The following is an 11,804-nucleotide window of genomic DNA, read 5'->3' on the forward strand; positions in this document are numbered from 1 at the left end:
CCATTGGTGGTCCAGGGGGATGTTCCCCCTGGCGGGGTCAAGGGGCAGAGCCCCTTGTGGGGGTCAGGGGGCGAAGCCCCCTGAAGCTGATGGGTAGGTCATATTCTGAGATAGGAAAATGGTCGCTCCTTGCATGAAACGGCATAAAATAAACAATAATAAAAAAACTTCGCGGAGTCTTTTCAGAGAAAACTCAGTGCTAAAGCTTAGTGCGTCCAGCTTGGCGAAGTATACTTCGCGTAGTTGACTTGGCCCAGTAAAGGACAGGCTTTACTTGGGTGGAAGTCAAAATCAAGTCACAAAGGCGGGACGGCGCACTCTTCTTTCTTTGTCTCTCACTAAATCCAATGAACGAAAACCCACTCCAAAAAGTCCCAGTTCTTTACAGCACATACCCAGCGGCGACACCATGCATTTGGAATGTGTTTGTGTACTTGTTTTTATGGTACGCTGAACTTCATACATTGTGTTGGACACGTATGCCATTCGCATCAGTGCGGGAAAATTGAAGTCATGTTTCGACGGGCGCAGTGGCGTAGTTGTGAGGCATCGGCCTCCTATGGCCCGGCGCTCACCTATGTAGGCCTAACTTCAGCAGGACAGACGACGCACTGCAGATTATTGAGGTAATTCTTTTTTTTCCCAGCCCGCTACACATTGCGTGAAAAGAAAACAGGCCAAGTACTCGTCATAATCCCTATCGCAGCATGTAGTGTAGTGGCGACTGCGCAGATGTATTTTGCCCTTAATCAGAGGTCGTGTGTTCGAATCCCAGCCGCGGTTGAGATGTGTCCGATCTCCCAGGTCAACTTATGTGCAGACCTGCTAGTGTCTTATCCCCCTTCTCGGTAGCATGCTGGATATTTTCGTGTTTCTATAACCCACCAAACTCTGACATGGATTACATGATCTTTTCCGTGCGCACTTGGTCTTGTGCTTGCGTGAACACACGTAGTGTCTTATCCCCCTTCGTGTGTACAGCGGCAAGCACAAGACCAAGTGCGCACGGAAAAGATCAAGTAATCCATGTCAGAGTTCGGTGGGTTATAGAAACACGAAAATATCCAGCATGCTTCCCCTGAAATCGACGTATGCTGCCTGAATGGCGGGGTAAAAACGGTCACACACGTAAAACCCCCCTCATCCAAAACCAGCGTGAACGTGGGAGTTTCAGCCCATGAACGAAGAAGAAGAAGGAGAAGTCATGTTTCAAAGTGTGAAAATGTCAACACATTTCAAAGGAAATTGACTAATTTTCAGGAAACCTTCCTGGTCCCCGTGTGTCAGTTTCGGCAAAACAGATTTCAAACGTTCTGCAATGCAAGCTGATGCAATCCTATAGGTTACACTCAACAAGGTTAATTGGTCTCCAGTTTTTCAAAACCCGTTTATCTTGACACTCTTTGAGTATATACGTGATGATACATTGTTTCTGGGTAACTGACATTTCTCCTTTCACGAAACTACAATTCATTCATCGCAATAAAAGTTTACCAATATCCTTCAGAAAAACACACTTTAAAAACTCAGCAGTGAACCCATCCGAACCAGGGCTTTGATCATTATTCAACTGTTTAATTACAACTGTCATTTCTCGCAGGATAAAATTACCTTCCAAACAATCTCTCTCTTCATTTAAAAGTGTGGGGTGATCTAAATGTTCATCACTTTCGCTATTCGAACATCAGTGTCTACGACTTTATACAAATGTTCATAAAAACGCTTCATTTCATTCGTTATAAGATCACTATCATGTATTACATCACCTTTCTCATTCGGTATAAAACACATTGCTTTCTGTACAACTTTTCTTTTTTCCAGGTTGCAAAATTTGTTGATGTTCTTAATAATAATAATAATAACGATTACTTATATAGCGCGTAAACCTCGTGGTGACGAGCCCAGAGCGCTTTACACTTACACAATCATAATACAAACAAGGAAAGAGAACTAAATCCGAATAAATTCAAACATGGTCACACACACCCACACACGCACGCACACACACATGCACACACACACACACACACGCGCGCGCACACACTCACACACAATCTTTCTTTCGTCATTGTCAATGTTCAGGTAACCCGCAATGTCATTCCATGTACGCATACGTTATTCTAGTACAACACACACAGGCACATACACATCCTCATGAACGCCACACTTTAGTATATAATACACGTGGCAGCGCCGATGACTCACCGATCATGGGATCTCCTTCAGAGGTCTAACTTAAACATGTGTGTTTTGAGGGCTGTTCTAAAGGCAGATGGTGACTGGGAATCCCTAATGCTCCGGGGGATTTTCTCCCAGACAAGAGGTCCCTGGTACTTGAAGGATCTCTCAAATCCATAGTTAGTTGATTTTCTGTTTCTTTTTGGTTTACTAAGTACATTGGTATCTGTTGCAGAGCGAAGAGAGGAGAGGTTTGAATATTTTGATAACATCTAATCTTCTCACCATCATCAATCCACTGTGCTCGTTATCCCACAATCATTCCATCAGCTTGTCTCTGTCGTATATGTGTCATATTTTACACGGGTTTTACGGGATCACCCCATGGTAAGTCCTTGACAAGTATGGCCGTCCGTCCCTAGCGACCATGTTCTACTGGAACAGCAAGCTAAGCACTGGCGACCATGTTCTACCAAGAGGCTTACTTGATACGGAGGATCCCTTGCGGGGCGACGTAACGTCTGTCTGGTTCTGATTTCTCTGATAAACTGCGCCTCCCCGTTGGCGATTTGCCGCCTTGTCGCCTGATTGGCCTACCTCGTCACGTGGTCCGTCAATGGTCTGTCATTCGTCAGTCGTGTCATGTGATCAAACCCCCCTCTTTGCAACTAAGTTATTTCCCTTACATATGCAACAATTCCTGCTTCTTTTGTTCTTATAATAAAGCATCACTGTCATTTAAATGATTTTCCAAATAGGCGATGTCATCAACAATTTCCTTTACTTTCTCCGCACTTTCCTTTTTCTTATGAGAGGCATATGAATACACTTTCCTCGTACTTCCAATAATATATCATCTAAAAATCTTTTTAAAAAACGAACTGATTATTAATCATTATTTCCAGTGTTTTATTTTTACGACAACCCTCTCAATACCAATAATAACATCTAAAAAAAATACCTGATCATTTAATCCTTAATCCCAATCGATCAGTGTTTTATACTCACAACAACCCTCTCACTTCCAATAATAACATCTACAAAAATACCTGATCATTTAATCCTTAATCCCAATCGATCAGTGTTTTATACTCACAACAACCCTCTCACTTCCAATAATAACATCTACAAAAATACCTGATCATTTAATCCTTAATCCCAATCGATCAGTGTTTTATACTCACAACAACCCTCTCACTTCCAATAATAACATCTACAAAAATACCTGATCATTTAATCCTTAATCCCAATCGATCAGTGTTTTATACTCACAACAACCCTCTCACTTCCAATAATAACATCTACAAAAATACCTGATCATTTAATCCTTAATCCCAATCGATCAGTGTTTTATACTCACGGCATTCTTCTTCATCAGCATTATCCCTGCAGTCTTGTTTTCCATCGCACATCCAGAGGGAGGGAACACACGTAATGCCATTGCCTGGTATCTTGCAGTATTCCGGACGACTACAACCAGGGGGATTAGCTGAAAGGCCACGAAAGAGACATACATGGAGAAAACTATGACTTGCTTTGTGCTAATATTTCATGAAGAGACATACATAGAGAAAACTATGACTTTCTTGTGGCTAATGTTTCATGAAAAGACATACATAGAGAAAACTATGACTTGCTTTGTGCTAATGTTTCATGAAGAGACATACAAAGAGAAAACTATGAATTGCTTTGTGCTAATGTTTCATGAAGAGACATACATGGAGAAAACTATGACTTGCTTTGTGCTAATGTTTCATGAAGAGACATACAAAGAGAAAACTATGACTTGCTTTGTGCTAATGTTTCATGAACAGACATACAAAGAGAAAACTATGACTTGCTTTGTGCTAATGTTTCATGAAGAGACATACATAGAGAAAACTATGACTTGCTTTGTGCTAATGTTTCATGAAGAGACATACATAGAGAAAACTATGAATTGCTTTGTGCTAATGTTTCATGAAGAGACATACATGGAGACAACTATGACTTGCTTTGTGCTAATGTTTCATGAAGAGACATACATAGAGAAAACTATGACTTGCTTGTGGCTAATGTTTCATGAACAGACATACAAAGAGAAAACTATGACTTGCTTTGTGCTAATGTTTCATGAAGAGACATAAAAAGAGAAAACTATGACTTGCTTTGTGCTAATGTTTCATGAAGAGACATAAAAAGAGAAAACTATGACTTGCTTTGTGCTAATGTTTCATGAAGAGACATACAAAGAGAAAACTATGAATTGCTTTGTGCTAATGTTTCATGAAGAGACATACAAAGAGAAAACTATGACTTGCTTTGTGCTAATGTTTCATGAAGAGACATACATAGAGAAAACTATGACTTGCTTTGTGCTAATGTTTCATGAAGAGACATACAAAGAGAAAACTATGACTTGCTTTGTGCTAATGTTTCATGAAGAGACATACAAAGAGAAAACTATGACTTGCTTTGTGCTAATGTTTCATGAAGAGACATACATAGAGAAAACTATGACTTGCTTGTGGCTAATGTTTCATGAAGAGACATACAAAGAGAAAACTATGACTTGCTTTGTGCTAATGTTTCATGAAGAGACATACATAGAGAAAACTATGACTTGCTTTGTGCTAATGTTTCATGAAGAGACATACATAGAGAAAACTATGACTTGCTTGTGGCTAATGTTTCATGAAGAGACATACATAGAGAAAACTATGACTTGCTTTGTGCTAATGTTTCATGAAGAGACATACAAAGAGAAAACTATGACTTGCTTTGTCAGTGCTAATGTTTCATGAAGAGACATACATAGAGAAAACTATGACTTGCTTTGTCAGTGCTAATGTTTCATGAAGAGACATACATAGAGAAAACTATGACTTGCTTTGTGCTAATGTTTCATGAAGAGACATACATAGAGAAAACTATGACTTGCTTGTGGCTAATGTTTCATGAAGAGACATACATAGAGAAAACTATGACTTGCTTGTGGCTAATGTTTCATGAAGAGACATACAAAGAGAAAACTATGACTTGCTTTGTGCTAATGTTTCATGAAGAAACATACGAAGAGAAAACTATGAATTGCTTTGTGCTAATGTTTCATGAAGAGATACACATAGAGAATACTACATGACTTGCTTTATGCTATACGCTAATGCTTCACGCAAGAGACACACTTTCCTTCACAAAGTTCGCTACACGAAGCTTTGTCACTGACTTTTTGGTAAAAAGACTTCGCAAAGTCAAATTCGGTCTCAATCAAGGACAGCCTTTAGAAGTGTCAAAACAGAGTTGTCACTGTACTCACTACCACGTTTGAGTTGTTGCAGCCACTCGGCAGCAGCGCAGCAGAGGGTGAGAGCAAACAAGATGTAGAGGGCGGTGATTTTCATTCTTCCTCTCTGGTAGTTTCTGACCGTCTTTGCACCACCAGATGCTCCGTCGAAGTAATCACATTTACAGAATACAAAATATTTATATTCAGTTAATTACCCAAAGCACCAGGAATTTGTCTTAATAGTGTGATAAAAACAAACAGGCTTACACGTATTCATACTGAAATACAGCACACACACACACACACACACACACACACACACACACACACACACACACACACACACACACACAGCTCTAAGGATTTGTCTTGATAGTGTAATAAAAACAAAAAGGCTTACACGTATTCACATTGAAATATAGCACATACACACACACACACACACACACACACACACACAGCTCTAAGGATTTGTCTTGATAGTGTAATAAAAACAAAAAGGCTTACACGTATTCACATTAAAATACAGCACACACACACACACACACACACACACACACACACACACACACACACACACACACACACACACACACACACACACAGCTATAAGGATTTGTCTTGATAATGTGATAAAAAGAAAAAGGCTTACACGTATTCACACTGAAATACAAAACTAAGAGTTATGCTTGTCATTGTTAGGCTGCATGTTAGCAGTGTTCCCGTCAATGGGCGTAATACCAAGGGATCAAATGATCTGGTTCTGAATCATGTTACTGCACACTTTAACTTTTTACGTTTAGTAAAATTTGACTAAATGTTTTGCTGTAGACTGGGAATCGAGACGAGGGTAGCGGTGAATAGGCTATGTCACAATGTGTGTGTATATATATACTAGATGATTACCCGCTTCGCCGGGTACCGGCTTCGCCGGGAAGAAGTAGAGCCGAATACCAGGCTGCGCCTGGGACCCGGCTTTGCCGGCCGGGTGTACGCCGGCTTCGCCGGCGCACGAAGGAAAGGAGATAAACGCGCAAAACACTGGAGACCTTCTAAAAATAGTAACGTGCAGTGACCTTCTAAAAATAGTAACGTAGTAACGGGAATATGGATTGACGCCACACGGAGGAAGGGAGATAATCGCGGCTGAAAACACTGTAGAAGATAAGGAAGAGTTACTGGTAGTGGATCAACAACAACAAAAAAACAAAAAAATCGGTTCAGCGCGCACAGCGCTGCGCGCTGAGAGCACGTGTTGAAATATCTCATCGATGAGGTTGTGTCCGGGGTGTAGCTGGATACGGTGTCCAAATTTGAAAAAGATCCACCGAGAACTTTGGCCGTGCATCGCGAACAGACAGACAGACAGACAGACAGACACTAGTCGTATATATATATACTAGATGATTACCCGCTTCGCCGGGAAGAAGTAGAGCCGAATACCCGGCCGTCGCCGGGGACCCGGCTTTGCCGGGTGGCACGAAGGAAGGGAGATCTAAAAATAGTAACGTGCAGTGACCTTCTAAATATAAACGTACAAACGGGAATATTGATTGACGCCAGCGCACGAAGGAAGGGAGATCTAAAAATAGTAACGTGCAGTGAAAAACGAAAATCGGTTCAGCGCTGCGCGCTGAGAGCACGTGTTGAAATATCTCATCGATCAGGTTGTGTCCGGGGTCTCTGTCAATAAGCCCACCAAATTTGAAGCAGATCCATCGAGAACTTTGGCCGTGCATGGCGATCAATCACACACACACACACACACACACACAGACACAAGTCGTATATATATATAGATAGATGTATGTATGTGTTTGTGTTATTGTGTGTGTGTATGTGTGTGTGTGTGTGTGTGTGTGTGTGTGTGTGTGTGTGTGTGTGTGTGTGTCAGTGTATGTGTGGGTGTGTGTATGATAGTGTGTGTGTGCATATGTGTGTACGTGTTTACGTGTTTACGTGCGTGCGTGCGTGCGTGTCGTGTGTGCCCGGCTGTGTGTGTGTGTGAAATGAGAAAACATATGACAGCTCAGTCACCAAGACAACGCTGAGACTGTTCAGCGTTTTAAAGACTTGATTCGGGTTTAGACAGTCTTGAAATGTGCCTGAATGTTTTTCTGACTTTTTGTTCCTTCTTGGATCTTATGAATCATTCGGAAATCCTATATGTCCATAAAGGTATTGTGCGAATCAGGAGATCCTGATTTATCAACGGAGGGTCTCTAGCAGTGCTTTTACCCTTGCAGTCATGGAGTTTACCCCTGACAAAAGCGCTTCTTATTTATTTTTATTTATTAAGGAGATTTCTAAAGCGCATAACTAAAAGCACTATGCGCTTTACAATATCACTAGGAATAAGCACACGCAGACATACTCTGATTAAATAGAACTTAGCCTAGCAAGACATACTAAGAACACTAAACATTTGAGTTCATACAAAAATAGAGAATTAAATTAAATACTGGACAAACGATTAAAATAAGCTTAAGGCCTACACCAACTGCAATGGGCTATTTCAAATACAAAAGTTTAGTTAACTATAAAAGGCAGTGCATAAAACTCCATAATCCTAAGAGGGTCGAACAATTAAGAAACATAAGACTATTTTACTATAATTACTTCGTAAAAATTTTGTTTAAAAACATGGAATACAAAGCTGTAATTGTTAACAACAAATTTAAAAAGATTGTCATGCCATATTGCACAACACATTCTTAGCGTCAGACTGCCACGCACGCAGAAAAAGAGAAGACAGGCCAGTCCAGCAAAGGACCGGGGACACCGGAAATTCTTGGATTGAAGGTTTTGATGATGTCCGGGTGACTCTTTTTACAGAGTCAGTCCCCGACCCCCACCGACCCGAACCGCCGTCTCCGCTTAACTCTCAGTCAACTGTTTTATATACTCCACCCAACGACATGTTTGCTATCGCGGTGGGACACATGATTTGCATCCTTTTCCGGCTGCATGTCAAAACACAGTGAATATTTGCTTTTTGTCAGCCGTGTGAGCGGGTGTGTAATGGTTGTTCAAAGTCAAACAAGTTGTTGTACAATGTTCTTTGAATCAAACGACGAGATATGCTCATAAAGGTTCATTCAGAGTAAATATAATAGGTTCAAACCATGTTCTACTTTTATCTAAGTTTATTGATTGTTTAACACAATCGGGAAGTCGGCGTCTGGAAATATTTGTGCTTGATTAATGTTTAACATATGAGTCACCACAGCTAAACGAAAGTGGTTTTAAGGCCGTTTGAAAGAGAAAGAAATCCCGGTAGACTTCTCCGTCAAACTGAATGAGGAAAAGAAAGAAAGAACGTCCTTACTATAAAGCAGCAGTTCCGGCATGGATGACCGACACACAGACAGACAGACTCTGACATCAGACAGACAAATATCAAACCTCTTCGCAGCGGAATACACGCAACATCACATGCAAACCGCTTCGTACCACAGTTGTATAGGTCAGTTGCATTCAATGTTGCTGCGTTTTGAAATGCCGGCTGTTGTTTATGGCCGTTTAACATGAAGCTGAAAGGTCATGTCCCTTCTATAGTGCTTTTAGTTATGCGCTATAGAAATCTCCTTAATAAAATAATCCGCATAAGTTTAGTGTCTGTACCCTCATCCTTTTGATCTCGTGTAGCTCATTAATTTTTTCTGGACGGGTTGATTTAACATGCGTTAATCCACCTATGAACTAGGTTGGCCAAAACCCTGCGGCCAAGACAGCGCTGACACGTTGTCTCGTTAACATAAGCCAAATAAACCTAATTTACATAACACTTTTTTCTTAAATGTTGATATCGTTTTCAGTTCAAATACAATATTTGTTTATATTTTTTGATTCAGGAGATGTTAACAAATACGATGCAATCATATTTAAATCTGTTCGCGAAAATTCGATGTGGATAATAATTTTAATTAACAACTGATGAACTGATTTGTAAGCTTCCGAGCTGAAATATAATACCAAAGAATGTCGTGACAGTGCCGCCTCAACCTTTACGCACAGATACGATGTCATCAACAAAAATGAGAAGAAGGAAACTCTGGGGATATTATCTGGAAGAACTCATACATACATACAGTTTTCATAAAGATCTGTCTGGTAGTTTTCTTGGAATTGCTCTATACACACACTGACACACAGTGACACACCACACACTGACACACACACACCACACTGATACACACACCACACACACCACCACCTTCGTCTCGATTCCCAGTCTATATGAAAAAATTTAGTCAAAACTTTACTATTGTAAATGCAAAAAGGATGAGATGACGTCCACGAGCAGCCAGGGTTTGGGAACATGAGTGCTAGTAGCGTGCACTGCATGGAATTCGGTAAGACCGCGGTGTGCGGCGACATAAGTCTACCTTACAGTGCACCTAGCTGTCCGGAATGAGGACGTAAGAGGATATAGCCACATAAGGCCCTCTGTCAGAGGTCCTCTTTCAGTCCCCGCACCCACCCGCCCTTAGACCTCGTCTCCTAACAGCCTTAGGCCGACGGTTTCGTTACGTACCAAGCCACACGTTCAGTTCTCTTTGAGCTGGTGTCATTCCTCGGTCTATTGCATTTTTGATTTAGCCAAAAAGTCCTATTTTGTCAAACTTATTTCACAGATGCCTATCAGGAAGGGAATACCTGACACTGAACAAACTTTGTCTTGAATAGTCGATGTTATTTTCTTAATTCTGTTTGCTTGTTTTAATTAGAAATGAATCGGCTGTGGCTGTTCAAAGTTCATGTTCTCATTTTCAGTTACTTTTTGGTTAGATCTTCACTGTACCTAAGCCTACATGTGTGTTGTTTGCGGTCTACTCATGACTTCAATGCAGTTTACTTGTAACTTCTCTGAGCACTAGTACTGCGTGGAACGTCTTGTAGAGTCGCTGCCAGAGTAAATGCGGGAAATCCCATTCACTCAAGTCCAGTGCCGAGAGTTTAACAAGTCCCGCAAGGTAAGATATAATAATGTAAGCAGGACACTGGTATGATTTGGGATATAGTTAAACCTGCCCATAACGACCGTCCAAGGCCTTAATAGACATATGGTCACTATGGAAATGTGTATTAATAAAACATAAAAAGTCACAAAACTCCAAATCAATGACAAGAACAACTCTAAAATCAATCAAACTGTAAATTTCTTCAAAACCACGAAAAGACGTAGGTGTTGTAAAACGCGCTTTCATCTAGTAGTGCGGTGAATACTATAAGTAGCGCATGTGTGCCAACTGCATCAGTGCATGAATATTAAAGTTACGAGTCGAAGTCAGCGAGGGAACTTTTGAAAATTTCAAAGAATGTTTACTAACACGTGGGTGCAAAAGAAACTGTCCCGAAGCAATGTAAAATTAAAATTGCAGATAACCCCTTAACTTTTCGAGAATGTTGCCTAATGTTTCTTTGAGCCGGCATTGAAAAACTTTGATCTTTTTAGCTCAGTGTTGGTGACCACACCGACGCCGGGTTGGATCTTCTGGATAATTTGTATCCAAATAATAACAGTAGTAATGGACTCCGGCGTGGTTTCGAGCCGTGTCAACAATGTGAAGTAACTAATTAGTGGAGATGACGTAATGATAAGTGCATAAATAATTATACTCCTCAGCTTCGGGGGGGGGGGGGGGGGGGGGGGTTAGCCCATCTAATTACTTAATAGGTCAAGAATGACACCGTCCACTGATGTAGACACTCTTCTCGTGTATGTGTCAAGTTAATTGATTGTTCAAGACTCGAATGACGCCGTCCAATGGGATACCTTGATCAGGTGCGTGCGTGCGTACGTACGTACCTGCATGTGTGTGTGCGTGTGCGTGTCACAGTGCGTGTGCGCGTGTGTGTGCGTGTGCGTGTGTGTGTGTGTGTCACATTATTCAAAGGAAGTATCAAGCTTACTAGTTCGCCTATGACACAACATTCACAAATGTTACTATCTTTTTCCGTTGAGTCATATAATAATATCGTGCCAAATTCAGGGAATTGCTGAATTCGTGGAATCGGCAACATATTTGCCCATTTTGCGTCAGTAATCGGCAAAACGCTGCCCATTTCACAAAATCGGCAGCGTTTTGCCGAAAATGGGTAAAGCCGCCTCTGAAACTTGCCAATTTTGCGATATCTCAGAAACGTTTCACTGAACTTACTCACGGTGTAGAATTGCAAAAGTCAGTTCACCCGACCACGCTTTTAGAAATTGCCGGTGTAACACGAGAAAATTACTGCCACGAGATTCTTACTCCGGAGTAAAAATTTCGTACGAAAATTTTACTCCCTTTACGAAAAAACTACTCCCCCATTACACGAAAAAAATAACTTCCAACGACAGGTGAGTTCAGAGTCA

At 41.0% G+C, this 11,804-nt stretch overlaps 1 protein-coding gene across 1 annotated transcript in view; it reads right to left on the minus strand.

The window, feature by feature from the left end:
• Positions 1 to 5,629, minus strand: part of LOC138965909 (low-density lipoprotein receptor class A domain-containing protein 3-like) — a 6,355-nt gene extending 726 nt beyond the window's left edge. Inside the window, exons 1-2 of the mRNA XM_070337989.1 lie at positions 5,474 to 5,629; positions 3,539 to 3,667 (exon numbers count right to left, since the gene is read on the minus strand). Of these exons, the coding sequence (XP_070194090.1) occupies positions 3,539 to 3,667; positions 5,474 to 5,558 (214 nt within the window). The 5' untranslated portion in view covers positions 5,559 to 5,629. The remainder of the gene's footprint in view (positions 1 to 3,538; positions 3,668 to 5,473) is intronic.
• Positions 5,630 to 11,804: the final 6,175 nt, after the last annotated feature.

The sequence above is a fragment of the Littorina saxatilis genome, linkage group LG5 (genome assembly GCF_037325665.1).
Source record: "Littorina saxatilis isolate snail1 linkage group LG5, US_GU_Lsax_2.0, whole genome shotgun sequence".
NCBI lineage: Eukaryota > Metazoa > Mollusca > Gastropoda > Littorinimorpha > Littorinidae > Littorina > Littorina saxatilis.